We start from the raw sequence: 21,788 nt of genomic DNA, 5'->3' as shown, positions 1-21,788 counted from the left end.
TATGAAAATTACTTTAGTTATGAAAACAAGTAATAAAAGCATCAAAAAATGAAAATTATTGTAGCAATAAAACCAGATAATGATAGTAATGGTTCCAGATGCCCTCAGGCATTGTTCTTTTCTGCCAATACTTGGGAACTGGGACAAGTCAATCTTTAGAAAAGTGGATAGGTCTGGAAATTCCCAGTGGGCCTGTCAGCATCTGACAAGAAAGTAGAAACTTTAGCGTTTTGTGTAGATTCACTTCATCAGTACACCCTTTGACCTTTTTTTTCCAAATCTATTTTCTGTTAACTAGTTACAACAAGGTTGTAAACTTGAGTCAACCTCAGCTGTAACAACCCTTCTTGGTATGATTGGAAGAAAAATGCACCCATGCTTTTTAAGTACTGTCTCCCTCATAAACATTTCAAAACAGAAACCCATAAAACAGTAGGTTCATTTACTAAAGTATTGCTGCCATAATCCTAAAACAGAGTTCTTTTAATGGTGCACATTGTTCAAAAAAGAACTCTTTGGAAAATCTTTCTAAAGTTTTTTTTTACAAATATACAATGTGTTGAAAATTGAAATGCATCAACTTGTATGTGTATGCGGGTACAGCAGCCATTTAAAAATTAATTCTTGGAATCTAGATATCACAGGCAAGGCCAGCGTTTATTGCTCATCCCTAGTTTGATTCAACTGACTGTCTTGACACTTCAAAGAGCGGTTAAGAGTCAACCATGTTGGTGTGAGACTGCAGTTACATAAGAAAGTATTGTATGTAGTATTAATTATTCGAGAGCCTTGCAAACAACCCATTTACCACAATTTGTCGATTTGCCACAGTGCAAATCTGATACAGGTAAGAAAAAAGGCAGTCTCTGGGGCCTAAACTGAATTTCTCAGAGAAATGAAAGAAATAACAAAGTTCAGGCATGCATTGTCTTGGCTATGTGCTCAATTAAATTTTTCTTGCTGGAAGTACTGGTGTACTTCTAGCTGCAGCTCACAAATAATTAATTTTAAGGGACAGAACTTTATAATGGGTAATACAATTTTAGTTATTCAGAGAGTACGAGGACACCACAAATGAGGTCTCAGGAATTTTAATTGGAAGTTCTGGCTGTGTAACTTAAAGGGTTATTGTTCCACTTGGTCATGCTTTGCCACAGACTGTGCAGAAAGCATATCTGCAACCTACAAAAGCAGTTAAGTTTTCCAGGGTCATCACGTAGCTTCTAGAGCAGACAATCACCTCAAGAAAGAACTTTATAAGCATGGTTGAGATTTATGACTAAAATAAAAGCAAAATACTGCGGATGCTGGAAATCTGAAATAAAAACAGAAAGTGCTGGAAATACTCAGCAAGTCTGGCAGCATCTGCGGAGAGAGAAATAGAACTAACGTTTCAGGTCTGTGACGTTTAATCAGCACTGGCAAAGGTTAACTCTATTTCTCTCTCCACAGATGCTGCCAGAGCTGCTGAGTATTTCCAGCACTTTCTGTTTCTAGTTGAGATTTATGGGCCCGACTGTATAACTCATAGATTTTGTCTCTATGGGTGTGATAAATTGTAGAGAGAATATCCAAATAATATTCCAATATCAAAACATTCATATTTATTTAGATGGATCCAAATTTTGTCTGTATGTGGTTCCAGCCTTGCCGTTTTGGTGTTATCTGTCTTAAAAGACAGGATGAAATGTTTAGATTTTGAAATCTACATTGTGTTGCAGTATTTTTGTCATTCCTTAACACTTACTGATAGAGGCTATGTAATACCCACATCCACACTCCCTGTAATGTGGTTTATTTAAAGGAAACAATGCCAGCCCTCTAGACAGCTGCTGAAGTATTTGGCTGGGTCTCCCCTGGCTGCAATAGCTGGTTTCCCCATCACAGAAAAGGAACCCTCCTCTCCCTGACTTGCTCCGTGCTGCCTACTGTAGAGCAAGAAGATTCACAGTCAAACCAGCACCAAAACTGCATCACCATTCTTCAGAAACACACTTGTTTTCCATATTCCTCTGTCTGCTGTTTGGCACAAAGTTACTTATCTTTATTCAAGGCAGACTGCTGTGGTGTTCAGACTGCTGCTTGGGATGCAACCATGGCACAGCAGCACAAACTCATTTATGGGAAATCCAAACCTTTAAATTAGCATACAAACCCCTGCTTCTGGCACAGGTAAATTATATTTAAAAATTTCCAGGATCAGAACTTGGCACCATAAAAATTAGGAAGGATTTTTATAGCTTTTAGATTTTATAGTTCCCATTTCAGAAGTCATTGGAAATTGGCACTATATGAATCTTGCACAATTACCTTTATTAAATAAAAATGAAAATTTGGATGACTCATGAGGTTTTGGTCTCCTGGCGTCTTTAATTGTGCTGCTGCCTTTAAAGTTCACTTTGCTCTCAAGCGCCTCTGATTTGGCACCAAGCTCGCCTCCTGCCCAATTAAGGCATTTGCTTTTCAAGATTGTGTCATGAAAGTGATGCTGCTGAAGTGTGGGGTCGCGACCCTGAAATGCTCCAGGCATCAGGTTTCCATCCCTGCAATGAAAATGCAGCTCCTGGTGTCCAGCAACAGTGATGTCATCAAGCTAGTTAAGCAGCCAATCACATTAAAGAATTCTCATAGACAGCAAATCAGGAAGTAAAATGCACTGATTATCCTTCACTTTTTAATCATTTTGCATTGAGTGAAATAAAGATTGGGATGAACACATGGGATTAAGGTAGAAACTTAAATATCATAAACAAACTTTAAAAAGTTAAATTTTATTATATTAAATACCTATGGAATTTTTATTGTATTGCAGCCTGGTGGTGAGGGGTGTGGGTGATTCCCACTATTCAACTCCCAACAGACCGCAGCAAGTGTTTTTTGTTATTAGGATTTAACCCCTTGGTGTTTTATTTGTCAAATAAACAGACAGCATTAACTTGTGCACGCGCGCACACACACGCACATACACACACACACAAGAAGAAACAGATAGAGAGGAAAAAGGGTAGGTGATTTTCAGGTGAGTTAGGGTTTCGGGGTTCACGGTAAGCCTGTTGAATTCTCTCAGAAGCCAAGTTCTCATTGCTTGCAGGCTTGAGGTGTTTGTAGATTTCTCTCTTAGTTGAAAGTTGCGTTTGAAGACAGTGGATCACTTCCGATTTCACTGATGCATAAGTTAAAAAATGTTGAATTTTACAACAGGTCGCTTTCTTCATGGCTTTCTGGATCTTCTCCCAGCCCTTAGCTGGACAAGCTGTTTGGTGATGCTTCTTTCTGGGTGATTCTCCTCCGCTGTCTAGGGCTGCCTTTTTAAGGTAAAAGTTTGCCACATCATCTTCTGGTAGGAGATGCTCTGGTCTCTTCCCCATGGTGATCATACATGGCCCAGGATGAGAATAATCCAGTTATGATGTTTTCACTTCATGCCTCCTTTGTTTCAGTAGAACCAATTCAATTCAGGAATGTTTCAGGATGGGTTTAGGATGATTGCAATTGACACCTCTTAGCGTTGAAAGTATTCTTTGTTCTAAACAGTGTGACAATGTTCAAATACATATGCAGCCATCTTTTACAGCATTGTCCATTTTCTGGAAAAGTCAAAGTCAATTTCTATAACTCTTCAGTTTCAGTCTGTAATTTTTCATCGCCGCACTTCTTGTAAGTGTGGCAATCATTCTTGAGAAATTTAACATATCACAAAATGAAATTACTTTTTCAAGGCCAGAGAAGTTGTTCAGCAACAATTATGACAGTATGCTGTTAAAATCCTAGTTACACCTCCTTCAGCAAGGTATAACTTTTGTGGAGGTTTTTACAGTGAGATTAGAGCGTAAAAAGTGGAAGTTCACGCTAATTCAAGTAATTTCTAAAGATTTTCTTTGCAGGGACTTCAACAGCATACCCTGTGGAGGAGCAGGGAATCACTGACAGCAACTTCTGGATTTCAGTGTTTAACTGTGCATGTGCAGATGCCAGAAGTTGCTATCAGTTTCACAGCTGTAACTATGGTGAATGCTGACAGTTTTGTCGTCATTACAGCTGCAAAACCCAGGTCAATCTTTCTATCTTGACTGACCTTTACCCAATAGAGCTCTTCCCATACCAACAGCACCTCTTGTGTTGACCAGAACAGCTGCCATTTAAACCAGCTACTGTTGTCCCAAGAGTTTATTTTTGATGGACAGCCCCATGCATCTTAAACCAGTTTCTCCCATGATCACATGTGAAGGGCTACTGCAAGCATCTGAAATAAGATAACAGGTCCCCTCTACCACCCACTATATCCTGGATTATTAAGGATAATAATGTTCAATGGTTGTTCATTACCTTTTGAGTGAGATTATTAAAATGTCAATCTGCTCATTGTACCATGGCTGCAGCATGTGACAGTAGAGTGGATGGTAATCCTTTCTGTACTTGGTTTAACTTAAGAGCATCCCTTTAATATAATTCAAATCCTTTCCAATGGTCAAAAATCCTGAAAATGCAACAGTTATATAACATACAGTAGTGTATCATTTGATTTTCAGTGAGTATTGCCACAGGCTATTTGCTAATTCAAGTCTTGTGAGTGTGTGTCTGTGCGATGTAATACTGTTGTATTAAGAGTTTCTTTAAATGTCTGAATCCAAACCAGAGACCACTCTCCCTTCAACCAAATACCCAAACATGAGCCGCTGAGCAATGTGCAGCAGACAATTGATTGCTAGTTCCTACTGGCAGTTCTTTTCCAAAATGGGGACTGAGTGTCACTGAGACTTCCTACTTTGTACTACTCTATTTCAAACCATTGTATCCCCAAGTCACCAAGAGCAGATATGCCAATTGTAAATTAGCAAGGTCTTATCTTAACATTAGTGACAAAGCAAGTCAGGAAATGTACTCATCAACAATTCCTGTATCAGTGCTGTGGTAACCATTGTCTTATTTGGTAATGGCATACTGATGTCAAAATTTCCATCATCTGAGTAATGTCTTGAAGTTATAGTAAGATCTCACCCATGGACTTTTAATTGGCTACGTGAATATACTTGCAAACTGACGCCACTAAGGGAATTCTAGATATGTTGAATGATGTCAACATTTGCTAGTGCAGGGTACTCTGCTGTAATGATATGAGATTCTCCAGGCACTGACTTTGTGTGACTGTCATACAGCAAAATAATCAACTCTGGATGAATAATGATGAGTATTTGGAACCATTTGAAATACTCAAACATTAGATGGCCTGAGTGGTAATCCAAACCACCCTCCCGCCCACAAAATAGCCACGTGAAGTTCATGGGGAGGATCTTTCCAATTGAAAGTAAAACAGATGGGCTCTAGATGGGTATCCCTCTTCCCAAGAGTACCAGACAAATAGACATGCTCCTCCACATTCTACAAGCAAACTGTAACACATCTGTACAACTCCTGAAAAACATTTTTGTAGATGTGCAAGAACATAAGAAAGCATGAAGCAAGTGAAGCCCATTCATCCTGTTGATCCTATTCCATTATTGGTATGCTATATACAATGCAACAAAAAAATCTCAGGCCTAGGCTTGGTTAGAACTGGACAGTTTAAGCAGACAGCCGATAAGCCACCATCTGAGAGATAGTTTGCAGACCTCTCATATGATTCTGTCTTTCTAGCTCTTGCTGTTTGCTTCTGGCTCCAATCCCTTTTGCTTCTTTCTTTGATCTCTTCTTTCCTTGATCTCTTCTTTCCTTTCAGGTAGGTAGTGGTCAATGGTGCATCTTTACATGGAAGGGCATTATAAAAGTACACAGAAATACATCAGAAGTTAGAACACAAAAACAGGCCATTTGACGCAACCAGTCCATGTCGGCATTTAAACTCCATCCGAACAAATAGTTGTAATTGCATTCACCCAGTCTGTTCCCATTATCCTATTGATCTCTTTCCTCTTTCCTCCATGTAGTGGTAGAAAATGTGCCCAGTATGGTTTCCATTCCTTAACTCTCTTGCTTCCCCACTGTCCCTCACTCCCATTGTGTTCATTATCCTTTAACTGTCAATCACCCCCTCTCCTTACTAGCCTCATTTTAAATGAAGTGCTCAACCTCCATATCCTCCTGTCTCCCTTGTTTCGCTACTGCTTCCCATCTTCCTTACCTCTGCATCTATCCTAACTTACCATTATCCTCCGACCTGCTATTCTCATCCCCTGTTGCATCTTATCCTCCCCATCCCCTTCCCTACCTTTCCTAACTGCCTATATGCTTTCCCAACACCCCTTCCGCATGCCACATCACCTCCAAAATCCCTCATGACTTTCCCTACTATTCGTCCTATTAATCCCTTGCGTACCTATCATTCATTTATTCTGTTGCCCATTCTGGTGCCAGTCCTGCCTCCTTTTGTTCTCCTTCCCACAACAATCCTCAGCCTGCCCTTTGCTTGTCTCAATTTCATCCACTTGTACTCTTCGCAATGAAACCAGCATTTTTTCTGAACTCCTTACAGTGCTAATAATAGACCATATAACTTTAAAATAAATTGTCTATTTCTTGGAGCTGGTAGTGTCTGGGTGGTACAGAAAGGCTTTGGGCAAGTGTTAGAGGAATGGCCAACAGGAGCAGCAGCAGAACTGGGCCCAGATGAGCAAGCAAACAAGAGTGTCAAAAAGGCCAAGGCCCAAGTGGGATGGATGGTTAGAGCCAAGAGGAAGACAGCCAGTGGCACAGCAGGGGAATAAGATTGGGGAGGAAACAAAAGGTCGTACAGAAATTAATTAATAATTTAATGAATTTGAAGGATTAGAAATCATTTATAATTAGTTCATCTGGCTGCTGATGGAGGTGCAAGACAGAATTTGGGGCATTCCTGGCATCCATTGTTGCTGTGATATCTGGAGGGGAGGGATTAAACTTCTCATATAGAGTTGAATTGTAGTAATTGGTTCAACTCGACAGTCCTCTGTCATCACCAGTCCCCCCTCATCCACAATAAGTTTAAGTATTTATGTTTTTATTTAATTTGGTTATCCTAGAGGCAGCTGGTCCTCTTACATTATGGCAGATGCCCGAGGCTGCAGTAATTTACTTCTTACCCGATGGCAGACTCACAGGGAGTGTTGGGAAACTCACTGGGAGCCTGCTGAAAATTTGCTACTAAGACTGACCCCAGACAATTATCCAGAGTCAATTCTAATGCCTGTCCAAAGAATGTGTATGTAGTTTTGACTAAAACAAAAAACCTAGACTAAGGATTTTAATGTTTACGAATTCACAGCATATGGACTTGCTCATGAGATGTCAATCCTAGTGGAGTTTTTAGGTTACAGGGTAAGGGATCATTGGACCGGGGCATGCAGACATAATTCGGTCTTTATTTTAAAGTCACATATTCTGTCCTTATTATGAAATAACACTTTCATTTTCTATTATGACTTATAGCTAAGCAGCAAAACTTAAGACATATTGGTATGTAGAGCTGGTTGAAGCGTTGAAGTTTCTCTGCCGTACAGGCTAAGGAACTGGGAGGTGCAAAACTGAGGCATTGCAGCACCACTATTGGTTTACATTGTGGAAAGTTTACATAAATCAGTTTCCATTATAAATGCAGATATAGGAATTCATGATGGAAAAAGCCTTCATCAAGCACAATGACGGGAAATAAGATTTTGTAAAGAGGAAGTGTATACAGACATAGGATTGTTAATTCATCACAGAGAGATAAGTAGATAGCAAGCTAACTAGATGAGTGTAGCCATTTTTTCAATAGTAGATGCACAGAAAGGAGAACGAGAGCAGTGTTGGTGTATCCTTAATACTGTATATAGGCTACAGCAGCATGGATGTTATGTAACTGGTCTAATAATCCAAAGAACATGTGTTCAAATCCCACCATTATAGAATTTGAATTCAAATGTTTTTTTTTAAAAAGGAACTAAATCAGTAAAAATGGCCATGAAGTTGTCAATTGCCATAAAAACCCAGCTAGTTCAATTTAGGGAAGCCATCCTTACCTGATACTTCCCTTTGATGTCGCCTAACAAGCCATTCAGTTGTGTCAAACTGCCAGCAGTTGAAGCAGAAAGTCCACCACCATCAGGGCAACTAGGGATGACTAATAAATGCCAGTGTGTTGGTGACGTCTACGTCTTTGAGAATTAATTAAAAAAGTCAGGCAAAGAATACACTGGGGAAGATTTTCCTTGGTTTGCATCCAGCTGCACTAGGTCATCTTGATGCAACAAATCTTGGAAAATCAGGTGAGTATTCCATGCATTAAGTTAATGGAGGACAATCTAGTTGGTTCCTTTACTGACATACTGACACAGTGTGATTTTCCAAAGCGCCCACATGATCCAGTGCCTTGATTGAAGACCAAGGAAATCCTTTTCATAAATTAAGACACAAATTAGCTTCCAGTTTGAGTACAAAATAACTTTTAAATCCTTATTAAGATGTTTGGCACTGTGGGAATTTATCTGAAAAATAAAGCCCCTCCCCACGAATTCTTAATATAAATATCCAAATTTTACATTGCAGATTCAGCTTGAAATTTAAATTGATGTAAATATTAGCAGACTATGGGAAATATAACCAGTGTGTACAATGTGCAGCAACATCATAAATCCATTCTTTGTGAACAAGATCACAGAGTAAATCTTTCCCTGTATGGTTCAATTTCGAGGAACAGTTATCATTGAAAAGGAAATTTTTACCTGTTGCTCTGAAAGTATATTTTTCTCTCTAGAATCTAAGGGCTGCTAATCATGACTCATGCCATGTGGCAAGCCCCAAGAACTACCTCAGCCTGTACAGAGATTGAACCCACACTGTTAGTGTTAGTCTGCACCACACTGAGCTAACCAAGCAGATATGTTTTTCAGGAAAGCAAATCATTTAGAAAAACACAGAAACATGTACTTCATTTTGTGAAAAAGAGTCACACTACACCCACAAATTTTGACTATATGATTTGGTAATTACAGATCTGTAATCATATACCTGCCATAAATCTTGTATTAAGCTGCGTGGAAATGTTTGATTGATTGATTCACTTTACATTGAAGCTGTCTCCAAACTTTGATAAATAATCCCAAATTCTTTCTGTTTCTCATGCTCTTTATTTCCAGAATACTGAAATTCAATTTATTGCCTCAAACTGCAAAGAGTAGGATGTACATAGTACCCAAAAATAATTTGTTCAAACGTAGATGCACATTTACAATATTGAAGCGACTGGCACTGGGTTATCATCAGATGAAACTAAAACAAGTTTTAAGCAGACAATTCAAGAACAAATACCAGCCTCCACCCAGCTTTCAATAAAGAGCAAGTGTGGTTCTCTGGGACCTTGCACAATATCGGTCCATAGATGACTGCTTTTCTATGCTTGGATATCTGGGAATTTTATGGATTTTTTGCCGTAGCAGTGTCATTCAGTACTAACCATTTTGAATGCTTTTTTTACATGTTGACAAATTAATTTTTGCAGATTGAAAGAAGATTTATAGATCTTTCAGACATCTGCCACTCAATAAGCAGACACAATCAGATTAATGAACCAAATAAAGGAGGGATACTGTGACTAATTATCATATCGTGATATTTTGAACTGTCATGAAATGTGACTAGCTGTATTGTGCAGATTAGACTTTTGTGACAATTCATTGTGACATAAAATCCTATGACATTTTAGTTGGAAAGGTCACATTGACCCTGCTTATGTGAAATTGTTTTGTGTTGCACAAGCTTTTATAAACTAGTTCACTGGATAGCAAGACTTGGTTTATTTGCAGTCAAGTCAGCAATATTGGAGACTTTTGCTAACTCATATTGGAAACTAGTTGATGAACAAATTCTTAATTTATTTTTCAAATGTTTCCTCCTTCTCTCCTGAAGGTGAAGAATCTTCCTGATGTGTGGTTGCACAGGCACCAGGAGCCCTTTTGAAGATGGCCCATCTTCTTACACAAACTGTACAGGGCATTGGTGAGACTGCACATAGAGTACTGCGTACAGTTTTGATCTCCATATTTAAGGAGGGATACACCAGCATTGGAAGCAGTTCAGAGAATATTTACGAGGCTGATTCCTGGGATAAAGGAATTGTCTTATGAAGAAATGTTGAGCAGGTTGGGCCTATACTCATTGGAGTTTAGAAGAATGAGAAATGATCTTATTGAAACATATAAGATTGTGAAGGGGCTTGACAGGGTAGATGCTGAGAGGATATTACTGCTTATGAGGGAATCTAGAAATGGGGGCACAGTTTCAAAATAAGTGATCGCCCTTTTAAGATGGAGATGTAGAGGAATTTCTTCTCTCAGTGTTGTTAATCTTTGGAATTTTCTACCCCAGAGAGCAGTGGAAGCTGGATCAATGAGTATGTTCAAGGCTGTGATAGACAGATCTTTTGATCTACAAGGGAATCTAGGGTTATGGGGGTAGGCAGGAAAGCGGAGTTAAGACCACAATCAGATCAGTCATGATCTTATTGAATGGCGGAGCAGGTTTGAGGGGCTGACTGGCCTACTCCTGCTCCTGTTTCTTATGATCACTAGATGATGAGCATCAGTGGTTTATTCCACTGTAGTGAGCATCTTAGCCAAGGCTGATCCTGCTCTCACCCAATGTCTGAGGGAGACACAGATAGCAATGAGAAGTAGGAATAAAAACAAGAAATGCTGGAAACACTCAGCAAGTCTGGCAGCATCTGTGGAGAGAGAAGCAGAGCCAACACTTCAGGTCAGTGACCCTTCCTCATAACTTCTGAAGAAGGGTCACTGACCTGAAGCGTTGGCTCTGCTTCTCTCTCACAGATGCTGCCAGACCTGCTGAGTGTTTCCAGCATTTCTTGTTTTTATTTCAGATTTCCAGCATCTGCAGTATTTTGCTTTTAATGAGAAGTAGGAACCATGGCTGATTTTTCTTTCCCTCATCCACGGATGCTGTAGAACCACACCTACTGCCCTAGATGAAATCAATGAAATGGGCACAGAACAAGAATTGAAACTATGAACCTTTGGTCTGTATGCGGTAGTACGACACCAGGGAACTAGGTGGTAACTCTATAGTGCTACACCATGCAGCCCAGAACCACCTAGATTAATCCACCGTTCTTCAATGTTCTAAATATCTGCCATTTATTTGTTTGAGTACACAAAGATTAAGAAAATGATGTAGAGGAAAGTCTAACTTGTCTACTGACTCTGCCCTGTGGTGTCTTGTGCCTTTAAAGTCTCTGGAGTGGGAGTTGACCTTACAATCTTCTGACTCAAAGACAGGAGCCAAGGTTGACACCTGCAGAAGGAAATGAGCATTTCTCACTCTGGCAGATAATCAACATTGTTGTAGAAAATCAGTCTTTCTGCTGTCAAAAAGCCACTGGATTTCCAGGGTCAATTAATTCTCCAGTACTATTAAAGAAAATGGAAAATGAAGAGCTCAAAGCATTAATGTTGTAATTTAAAAATATGCATTGTTTACTGGCTATTACTCAATGATAGTATTATAATATCTAGTTTTGTTGATATCGGCATTGGCTTGTCCTCCCTATGCTTGAACTTGTGTGTTTGCGTGCGCGTTTCAAACAGGGAACGGGACTTTTGCAACCCATGGAAAGCGAGCTTTGAGAAATTCCCAGGCTGTCTGTTGGCCCATTTGGAACTTGTTGATTTTCAATTTGGTAGTGTCAGCAAAGAAGAAACTGCCATGTTATCTCTTCACTATCATCAAAAATGTAAAAGATGGTTGATGGAAATGAGTATAGCTCTGTGCAAGCATATTAACACTCTATTTCCCTGATTAGAGAGGGATGTAGAGCCAGCAGAGTAACTCTCCAGTGTTGGCTGTAAACTGCTGTTCATGGCTTTCTACAGAATAACAGCAATATTATAAGAGTATTCTTATGCAGGGCTTCAGCTCTCATGATTGAATGGGAGTGATTCTAGTGATTAATAAAGTCAATACACCCATGGCTGATTCCAGTCTTGGATTCTTCTCCCCAAAGTCAATGCAATGTCTGAAGTGATAATAATCTTTCCTGTAGAAGCAGGAAATCTCACAATTTTAGGTTTGATTGTGTATATAAATATAGATAGTATATTTTATGTATTTGTCATCTGGCAAGCGAGGAAACTATACAAATAAATGTAGATTATACAATGAATTTTCAAAATAATATGCAGTAATATTTTGAATATTCAAGTTAATTCAGTTGAGGAGATTCCATTGAAGAGAATCTTGAGACTGCAGTGGTCACAGTCTATTGGATTAGTAAAATCAGACTTTTCATTGGTGCAGACTTTATGAGCTGGTAGAATCACATGTGACTGAATTTTCTCGGTGACAGTGAAATCGCGACGATGGGGCCAAAAGTGGGAACCAACCCGCTTTGGTGGGCAGCGGGACCCTGGGACAGCATATTGCTGCTGCTAGCCAATTAAGAGGCCACTGCTGGGGTCATTGTCTAATTAAAGACGGCTACCCGCCCCCGATTCGGCTGGCAGCTCAGCAACTTCACCACTGTTGGCATTGGCCAGTGCTGAGGCTGCATCACCAGGAGAGAGAGCTTCAATGCTGGTGCGCCCACGAAGGGAGGTGAGTTTAGTTGAGGGAAGCCAGGGCCATGCAGGCAGGCCCCGGCAATCGGTGGGGGGAAGGTTGTGGTGCACTGGCGCACTGTTGCCATGGTGAGCCATGGATCACCCATCAAGTCTGGCCCCCCGGAACTCACTGGCAGGCCGCTAGGGTTTACCTAGCGATCTCCCCACAGGGTGGGAAGTGGCCCTTAGTTGTCCACTTAAGCAGCTCAATTGGCTGCCCGCAACATGCCATGGCAGCAGGAAGATGTTGGGCTCCCCTCCCAACACCTTACCTCGCCACATTGCCAGCTCTCCCGCCTCCCTGCCCATCTCCAATGGGCTGGGAAATTTCTGCCCATGAATGCTGCATATGCAATGCTGTTACAACAGTGTGAGCTCAGTTAGCCTGGTGGGATACCAGTAATGGAGATGTAGGCAAATGTAACTATTCCATACCAAGGCCAGGTTTAAAAAGAAAAAGCAACCTGCATTTTACTTTCTTATTAGACTGACTGACTGAACATGGTTAGATAATGTACAGAAATCCAACAGAAGCAGAAACTTTCTGATGTCCTTGCTATGAATGTGACCACACCTCTGTCATTGCAGATTGTGGAGTGTGTCGCTGTGCCACTGCATCATATGTAATGTTGGAGCAGGATTGACTAACAGGAGCTGCAGGGCATCTGGCATTATGTGTTAATGCAGACTGCCATGTTTTATTTCAGTGCACTGCAGCATTGCTGGACTTGCTTCTCTTTTGGAGCTCAATTAAACAAAAGCAGCTGAAGGAGAAACGGCAGATAGTGGCATCAGCCTGGGGAAACGTCTCTACATACACATCTGTTTTAATGTCATTTTTACATTTTTTTGTAGGCGGTATGCTTGAGGATGTGAAAAAAATGTAGTAAAGTGTGTCACTGCAGTGCAGCATTTCCTTGAGCTGTTTCATTGGTAGAATTTAAGATGCAAGATCTTTGATGTTCAGTTTTTTAAAAACGTAATACAATTTAAATCAAAACTGTAGTTATTTTTTACTGATGTGCCTGGTGCTGGGGTTCAAAACAATTACTAATTTAAAAGCTAAATAACTGCATTGAGTGTTGTAACGTATAGATATTTATATCATCTCTGAGCACTGAGTTTCACTGAGACAAATGAGCTGTTTTTATTTTTAACTGAATCTTTGATAGAGGTGTGGTCCTGAGGGGATGGTATGTTTCATATTTATTGCCACACCAACTATAGGACTGCACCTAGAGTACTGCTTACAGTTTTGGTCTCCTTACTTAAGAGAGGGATATACTGGCATTGGAAGCAGTTCAGAGAAGATTCACTCAGCTGATTCCTGTGATGAAGGAGTTGTCTTATGAAGAAAGGTTGGGAGGTTGGGCCTATACCCATCGGAGTTTAGAAAAATGAGAGGTGATCTCATTGAAACATATAAGATTCTGATGGGGCTTGGCAGGGTAGATACTGTGAGGATGTTTCTCCTTGTGAGGGATGTAGTGTTGTAGTGTTTTGAAATTGCAATTGCATTGTGCATTCTGTACACTTGGGGCTGCTGTAAAACACACACGCTGGCAAAGGGAAAGTGAAACTAATAAAACAGAATAAAAGTAGCCTTTGTGTTCAGCAAATGCTCTGTCTGTCTTTCCTCATACCTTATACTAAGGTCCGCTGAACCTTACTCGAGTCCAGAGGACATCACAGGGGAATCTAGAACTAGGGGGCACAGTTTCAAAATAAGGGGTCTCCATTTTAAGATGGAGATGAGGAGGAATTTCTTCTCTCAGAGGGTTAATGTTTAGACTGCTCTTCCCCAGAGAGCATTGGAGGCTGGGTCATTGAATATATTCAAGGCTGAGTTAGATTTTTATCTACAAGTGAGTCAAGGGTTATTGATGGCAGGCAGGAAAGTGGATTTAAGGCCACAATCAGATCAGCCATGATCTTATTGAATGGCGGAGCAGGCTCGAGGGGCTGAGTGGCCTACTCCTGCTCCCATTTCTTATGATCTTATTTGTCTCTGCTTCCCATAGAATCACGATTTGTGTAAATGGAGCCAGGCAACTACTGATGGTTTCCTTGTGAGTTTTATAGCGGCTTAGAGAAAATGGCTTTGTTTAAAAAACAGTCTGTGGTAAAAGAATTTGATTATTCTGGGTTGCCAAGAAGTTATTCAATAAAGTCACTAGTTTAAGTATTCTTCATATTTACTCCTCCCTTTCCAGTTCATTCTCTGCTTATCAGATAATTTCTGCTGTACTGTAAATGAAGGGCACATAGTTTGGGCAGGCCTTATTATAGTCAGACTGGAGTGATCACACTTTACAGCACTTTTTCCAGTTCAAGATGCCGAATAGTTCTGGTTGGAATGGCCAAATGCATATAATGTGAATGAAGTATTCCATTGATCTATCCGGGAAAATAATGTGCTGCTTTAAAATTTCAATTAATTAAAAAAACAGGTCAGCACTGCTTCAGGCCAGCAGTAATATGGACTTGCCTTGATTTGCATGAAGATTTCTTACTCTTATAGTTCCAGTAGCAGCAGCTCACTGTCTAGAATTCCCATTTACTGTTCATGTTCTGTTAGTGGAGCAAAGTGCATCACTAACTGATGTTATTTCTCTTTTGCAGTCTGACAGCAATGCAAGCTTCCTCCGTGCTGCCAGAGCAGGAAATCTGGATAAAGTGCTCGAGTACCTCAAAGGAGGTATAGATATCAACACATCAAATCAGGTATGTACAGTTTGTAGCATTATGGAATAATTCCTTCTTGAAAATTCCTGTGGCTTTGGTTAAAAACATGGTAGAGGAATTTGCTTGGAGCTACTTCGGTTCTGCAGTCAGAATCTTGCTGGATGTGTGACAGAAATCCAATTTTACATTTGCATAAATGGGGTTTCTACTGTGTTCTGATAAAGTTAGGGCAGTGAGCTAGGAGCGTTTCCGAGGAAATTTACAGCCATGATCATCTTTATAATAAATAGCTCATCATCAGCCCCTTTGACTTGTCCATGTCTATTGGGTCAGATTTTATGGTCGGCAATGAAGTAAGTGTGCTCGCCAGTGACAACAAAGCAAATCTTGCTGAGAGATCTAGTGAACTCTCCCCTCTGTTGCCATGCAGTGGTACTACAACTAATTACAGCGTTCTTTACTGGGCATTCACAGCATGGAGCTGGAGTGATGTCATCAGGATGGTCAAGCAGCCAATCATATGAAAGGAATTTCACAGACACTCAAACAGGAAATTAAAATCAGCAAAATAAAATCACTTAAAAAATTTTAACAGACAGCAAATTACAGATTGGGACATACATATGGGGTGAAGGTAGAAACTAAAATATTCTGAAAAAAATTATTAATAAAAAATTACTAACAAATTTTAGCTTAAAAAATATAATAATTAATTGTTTAACAGCATTCCATGATTATAAAATTATTTTTTCAGGGTCAGTTGTTCTGTTCATCAAGCTTTATTAATGACATCACCATTTAAAAACCTGTTTGAACAAGGTGTAACTTTTTAAGGGATTTCAAACGGCGATGTAGGAGCTGGAGAGTTGAAATTCTCGCTGATTTCAGTGATTGCTGGTTCCAGGGTTGGGGGGCGGAGAGGGGGAGCAGTGGGAGGGGGGAGGTCACATAACACAGCTTATGTCTAACCTCTGGGTGGCAGACTGCAACTTCAGGATTTCCTCGCTAATCTGCGCATGCCTGACATGCTGAAGTTGCGTTCAGGGGGTAATGAGAGTGAATGCCAACATTTTGCTGTCAACAGCCCCCAACCCCACTGTGCTGTTACACCTATAAAGCCAGATTTTGTGCTCAATCCGACGGCGGGTTTCATGGCCAGAGAATCGGGGCAGAATCGCCCACCAAGGAACCCGACGCTGGGAATCCCAGTTCTGATACTCCTGGGGGCGGGATAGGCTGACGACGGCCTTCTTGCCCAGAGGCTAGATAAGGGCCTCTTCCTGCCAACTTTGGTATCTGATGAGTGGCGTGAGGGGAGGGGGGGGGGGCGGGGGGGTGGTGGTGGTCTCTGCCACGCGGGGAAGATGCCTTGAAAAACGAGGCTGGCTTGGTGGGGGGGGTCCTTCCTCCATGGGCAATTTGTGGCCCACTGTGGACCCTCACCGGGAACAAATATACCCCCTGGGACCCCGTCCCCTGGACCGAACACCCGCCCCCAACCCCCTCGCAGGGGTCTTCCAGATTGGCCCCAGTGACCCTGCTTCAGTTACCTTTTGTCCAGGGTTCCAGCACTGGGCCTGGGTCTGAGGCCTCTGCAGTATTACCGGTGGCCGCTTCTGGTGGCATTGCTGATGCTGCTGAGCTGCTGGCCCTGTGATGGGGCGGGATTCCCATCCCTAATAAGCGTTTAAAGGGACAGGGATCCCGACTCTTTAAGCATTGACCCCAAAAAACCGGAGGATCGTTCCGGGGGTCAGAAAAAATGCAGAGGCAGGGTTCCCTGTCCCTTTAAACACTTACTAGGGATGGGGGTTCCGCCCCATCACAGGGCCAGCAGCCTCCTGCACAAAATCCCCACCATTGTGTCACATTCTAGTTTATCTAATCATTAAACAGCTTGAGAAATTTCACTGGGGAAATGGATGGTAACTGCTATTAAAATCATAGAAGTGATGCAATTTATTTGTAAAGCAGAGATCGTAAAATATAAATGAATTCTGTGGTATACATCTCTTTTCTATTAAGTTGGATATTTTGTATTTTATTACTGGTGCTGCAGTTAACCATAAATTTTATGAGGTTCAGCAGCAGTCAAGAAGGTTGAAGTCACCATATTCATATCAGATCAGGGCAGTTAATGCACCATTACACAGTTGCATAAATACAGAACAATTATTTTTACAGATTATATCAACCAGTAAATTGGTGTGAAAAAGCTTCATGTAAAAACACATCTCATGTACTTCCATATTTAGTGGCACAAATAAAACTATTTCAATTTAAAAACATCCTCTCATTTACTAAAGTAGGAACAGGGCGGTTGATAGTTGTAAAGTTGTACATGGGTTGTAAGTACCAGTGATGCTGAGCTATCATGTTTCTGTGTTGCGGACCCCAGCCCGCATTCTCATATAGTAATTTACGGAGCAGAGGGAGGCTGTTCGGGCCATCGAGTCCATGCCGTCTCACCCAGAACAATTCAGTCAGTCCCACTCCCACGCTCGATCCCCGTGGCCCAGCAAGTCAATTTCCTTCATGTGGCCATCCGATTTCCTCTTGAAGTCATTGATTTTCTCCTCTGCCACCGCCCTTGTGGGCAGCACGTTCCAGGTCATTACCATCCGCTGCGTAAAAAAGATCATCCTCATATTCCCAATGCATCTCTTGCCCAAAACCTTCAATCAGTGTCCCCTAGACCTAGTACCATTAGTTAATGGGAACTGTTTTTCCTTGTCTAACTTATTTAAGCCTGTCATAATCTTGTACATTTCTATTAAATCTAACCTCAATCTCCTTTATTCTAAGGAGAACAAGACTAGTTTTTCCAACCTAAGCTTGTAACTAAAATTCCCCATGTCTGGAACCATTCTCTTCAAGCATGGTTATCCCTGGCCCCAATCTTAATAGGACCTGATCCGTCATTTTGAGGGTTAATGACAAATGACTTAGAATAAACGATGTCCTGGAAAATGCCCTATCTATTTTAGTGGAAACTGCAAAAGAACCTCTTTGTATATCAGTTGACGAACTTAGTAACTCATTCTACATGTTCCTGTATGAATGCAAAGAAATGTGTTATGCTTTAACATTAAAATTTCTTGCTATCAAAATTTGAATTTGCAGAAAGCAAAATTAGTAGGGAATTTATCTCGTGGATATTGAAGAAAATCAGCTATCTGAACATTTAAACTAGCTTCTAGAAAGCACAGAAAAAATGCCAATATACCTCATCAACTACATCCTATTGGGGGCTTCCTGCAGCAAGACATAGACAATGTCTGGACCTGGGCTGATGAGTGACAAGTGGCATTCGCACTTGGACCATCTCCAACAACAAGGGGAGAATTTTCCCTGGCCCTTGGAGACATGGGGCTGAATTTTAATTGCGTGCCGTGGTCCTCGGCGGCGTGCTGGCCCGCTGACACGGATGGACCGCCGAGGAGCCCACACGATATTTCGCGCGGGGCTCATTTAAGTAGTGGGGGCGGAGCGGCCACCCCTGATGACTTGTAGGGGTTGACTCTGCATCCCCGGCAACGGTGTCCGGTGCCACCGCGCAGGTGCTGGCGCCATTTCTAAAGGGCTTTAAGCCCTTAGAATTACTGTTAATTTTTAAAGGTCCAACAATATTACATTTTTATTAAAAAATAAGAAAGATGTGGATGGCCCTTCCTCAAACCCCCCAATGACCATTTCAATGCCCGAAATGACCAACATATGTCATAGAGTCAAAGACTGGAATTTTACACCGCCCCAGCCGGTCGGATGGTGGCCTGGGGGCAGCGTAAAATTGAGCGACTCCGGGAGGCCTACCTGACCTGATTCCTCCTCCGGACAAGTTTACGGAGGTCAGGTAGTGGGGTGGGAAACGGCCTGCCCGCCCGAGGCCAATCAAGACCCTTAAGTGGCCACTTACGGGCCCTCGCTGCCTCCACAGGTATTTTACCCGTGGCAAGCGGGTGTGCTGGGGATGTGAAAGGCGCCCCGGGGTGGGAGGGGCATGGCAGTTGGGGACAGGGTGCCCGATTGAGGGCTGTCCCCGCCTCCCAACCCACCCCGGGATCCAAAACGCCCCCCTCCCTGCGAACGATCTCCCTGGCCTCACCAGGGCACAACCAATCCTCCTGGTGAGGCAACCCAAACTTACCCACTCTCTTGGGTCCATGGCGTCGGCTGGGCTGCAGTCCCAGCAGTGGCGACCGCTCCCGGTGGTGCTGCTGAGACTAAGAGCTGCCGGCCCGCTGATTGGCCGGCAGCTCACTGAGGTGGGACCTCCTTCCTCAAGTGGGTGCAAGTCCCGCCTCGGGCCAATTAAAGCCTGTGAATCTGTAAAATACGGGACGGATCCCCAGGCTGGGAGGGAGCGAGTTCGTCACCGACATTTACGTCGGAGTCCGGCTCCCATCCGTCCACTGTAAAATTCCGGACATAGAGTCATACAGCACAGAAACAGGCCCTTCGGCCCATCGTGTCTGTGCCTGCCATCAAGCACCTACCTATTCTAATACCATTTTCCAGCACTTGGCCCATAGCCATGTGTGCTATGGTGTTTCAAGTGCTCATCTAAATACTTCTTAAATGCTGTGATGGTTCCTTGCCTCAACCACCTCGTCAGGCAGTGCCTTTTTCCCTACCCGAACTTTACCCCCTAAACTTCTAACATTTGGCCTAGAGCTCCTTCCCATCATCCCCACATGCAATAAAAATTGATTTCCCCGCTCCTCCACCCCTCCTGCCCTGAAATTTTTATTACTCCCCCTCCGCACTAGGTTCTCGCCTTGGAATTCCCTGCAGAGTTCCGAAGGTGCGCAAAGGCCAAACGGAGGCCATAAAATCGGTGTGGGACCGCAGGTAAGTTAATTTGAATATAATTAATGTCAATTTAAATATGCAGATGTAGGGCCCACCGCCAAGTGGTGGGCCGCACCAAGGTCCCCTCGCTGCCGGTAATATGCAGCGGGCCCTTCTCAACGTTGCGGGTCAAGGTGGGCCTTTCCCTGCAACATACCGGCCCCCCCGCCGCGACCCGCACCGTCGAGGGGCTGGTAAAATTCAGCCCAGGATTGAAGGTTGGGGACAGGCAAGCAAATTTAGGCAAGAATGCGTTGGGCTGGTTTGGTGACAAGTTCCCACCTCCAGCCGCTTTTCCCTGGAAGTGTTGGGTCCGATGGCGGCAACCTGCGCATAAATAGCAGGAAGCCAATTAAGGTAGTTAAGGGATCAATTTTCAGTGATTTTCCCAGCACAAGGCAGTTTTACCAGCATAACATGGGCCCAGTCTGTGTCAGCAACCCGGCAACTCAGAGGAGGACGCTGCACAGTAGGAGTTGGGAACTGTGTGTGATTTCAAGGCTTTTTAATGTTTACTGGCAAAAAAAGGTGAGCTGACGCATTCCCATGTTGGAGACTTGCCACAGCGTGTGGAACCCCTGGAAACTGATGTCTCCGATAATGATGCAGTACCGGTCATTCCCCAGATGATAATCCTCTATTGTGTCCCTGCCGCTCCTGCTGCTCGCCCCTCAATAGCATTCTCACTAGTGTCATTGTGCGGGCTGCCAGCCACCCTAGCAATGGACCACACTGTTTCCACCTCCCACTTCCGGAAACTGCCCGCTGTCCCTCATTGGATGGTGACCCCAGAGGTGGGTTCTTAATTGACTGGCTCGCATAAGATCGCACCTGAATTCAAGCAGCTGCTGTGAACGGGGTTGGGACCCGACAGCCGAAAATTTTCGAAGTCTGGAAGATACAGCCCTAAAATGACATTACCATCACTGAATTCCCCACCATCAATTTCCTGGGAGTCAACATTAACTAGAAATGCAACTGAACCAGCCACTTAAATGTTGTAAAAACAAGAGCCGATCAGAGGATGGATATTCTGTGGCGAGTGCCTCACCTCGTGACTTTCCAAATCCTCTCCAGCACCTGCAAGGCACAAGTGTGATGGAATACTCTCCACTTGACTAGATGGGTATAGCTGAAATAACACTCAGGAAGCTTGATAGGATTCAGGATAAAGCAGTCTGCTTGACTGGTAACCCATCCATTGCAGCACCACTGGCGCACCATCGCTGCAGTGTGTATTATCGAGAGGATGCACTGCAGCAACTTGACAAGGCTTCTCCGATAACACCTCCAAACCTATGATTTCTAGCACTGAGAAGGACCAAGATAGCAAGCGCAAGGAAAGCTAGCCACCTTCAACTTCCCCTCCATGTCACACACCATCCTTATTTAGACATATATCACCATACCTAACAGCACTGTGGGACTACCTTAACCACACTGACTGCAGCAGTTCAAGAAAGTGACTCATTACCACCTTCTCAAAGCCAATTAGGGATGGGCAATAAATGATGGCCATGCCGGCACACCCAAATCCCAAGAATGATTTTTTTTTTTAATTGGCTATCCGTTACTGCTGCAACTGGACTAGACAGGTTGTAGTTACAAATGCAGCTGGAGTTCTTTATATGCAGAAAGAGGATTTTATTTCCATGGAGATATGCGCATTGGCTGCCTTGACCTGTTTTG

The 21,788-nt window shown here is 42.5% G+C and overlaps 1 protein-coding gene across 10 annotated transcripts in view; it reads left to right on the top strand.

Moving 5' to 3' along the window:
• The window catches only part of ank2b (ankyrin 2b, neuronal), an 802,067-nt gene that overhangs the window by 381,522 nt on the left and 398,757 nt on the right, over positions 1-21,788 (top strand). For all 10 annotated transcript variants that reach the window (XM_068039631.1, XM_068039677.1, XM_068039625.1 and 7 more), the window contains one exon: positions 15,186-15,287. In XM_068039631.1, the coding sequence (XP_067895732.1) occupies positions 15,186-15,287 (102 nt within the window). The remainder of the gene's footprint in view (positions 1-15,185; positions 15,288-21,788) is intronic.

The sequence above is a fragment of the Heterodontus francisci genome, chromosome 1, assembly GCF_036365525.1.
Source record: "Heterodontus francisci isolate sHetFra1 chromosome 1, sHetFra1.hap1, whole genome shotgun sequence".
NCBI classification, from domain to species: Eukaryota; Metazoa; Chordata; class Chondrichthyes; order Heterodontiformes; family Heterodontidae; genus Heterodontus; species Heterodontus francisci.
Note: the sequence above shows the minus strand (reverse complement) of the source record. Positions and strands in the feature narration are given on the sequence as shown.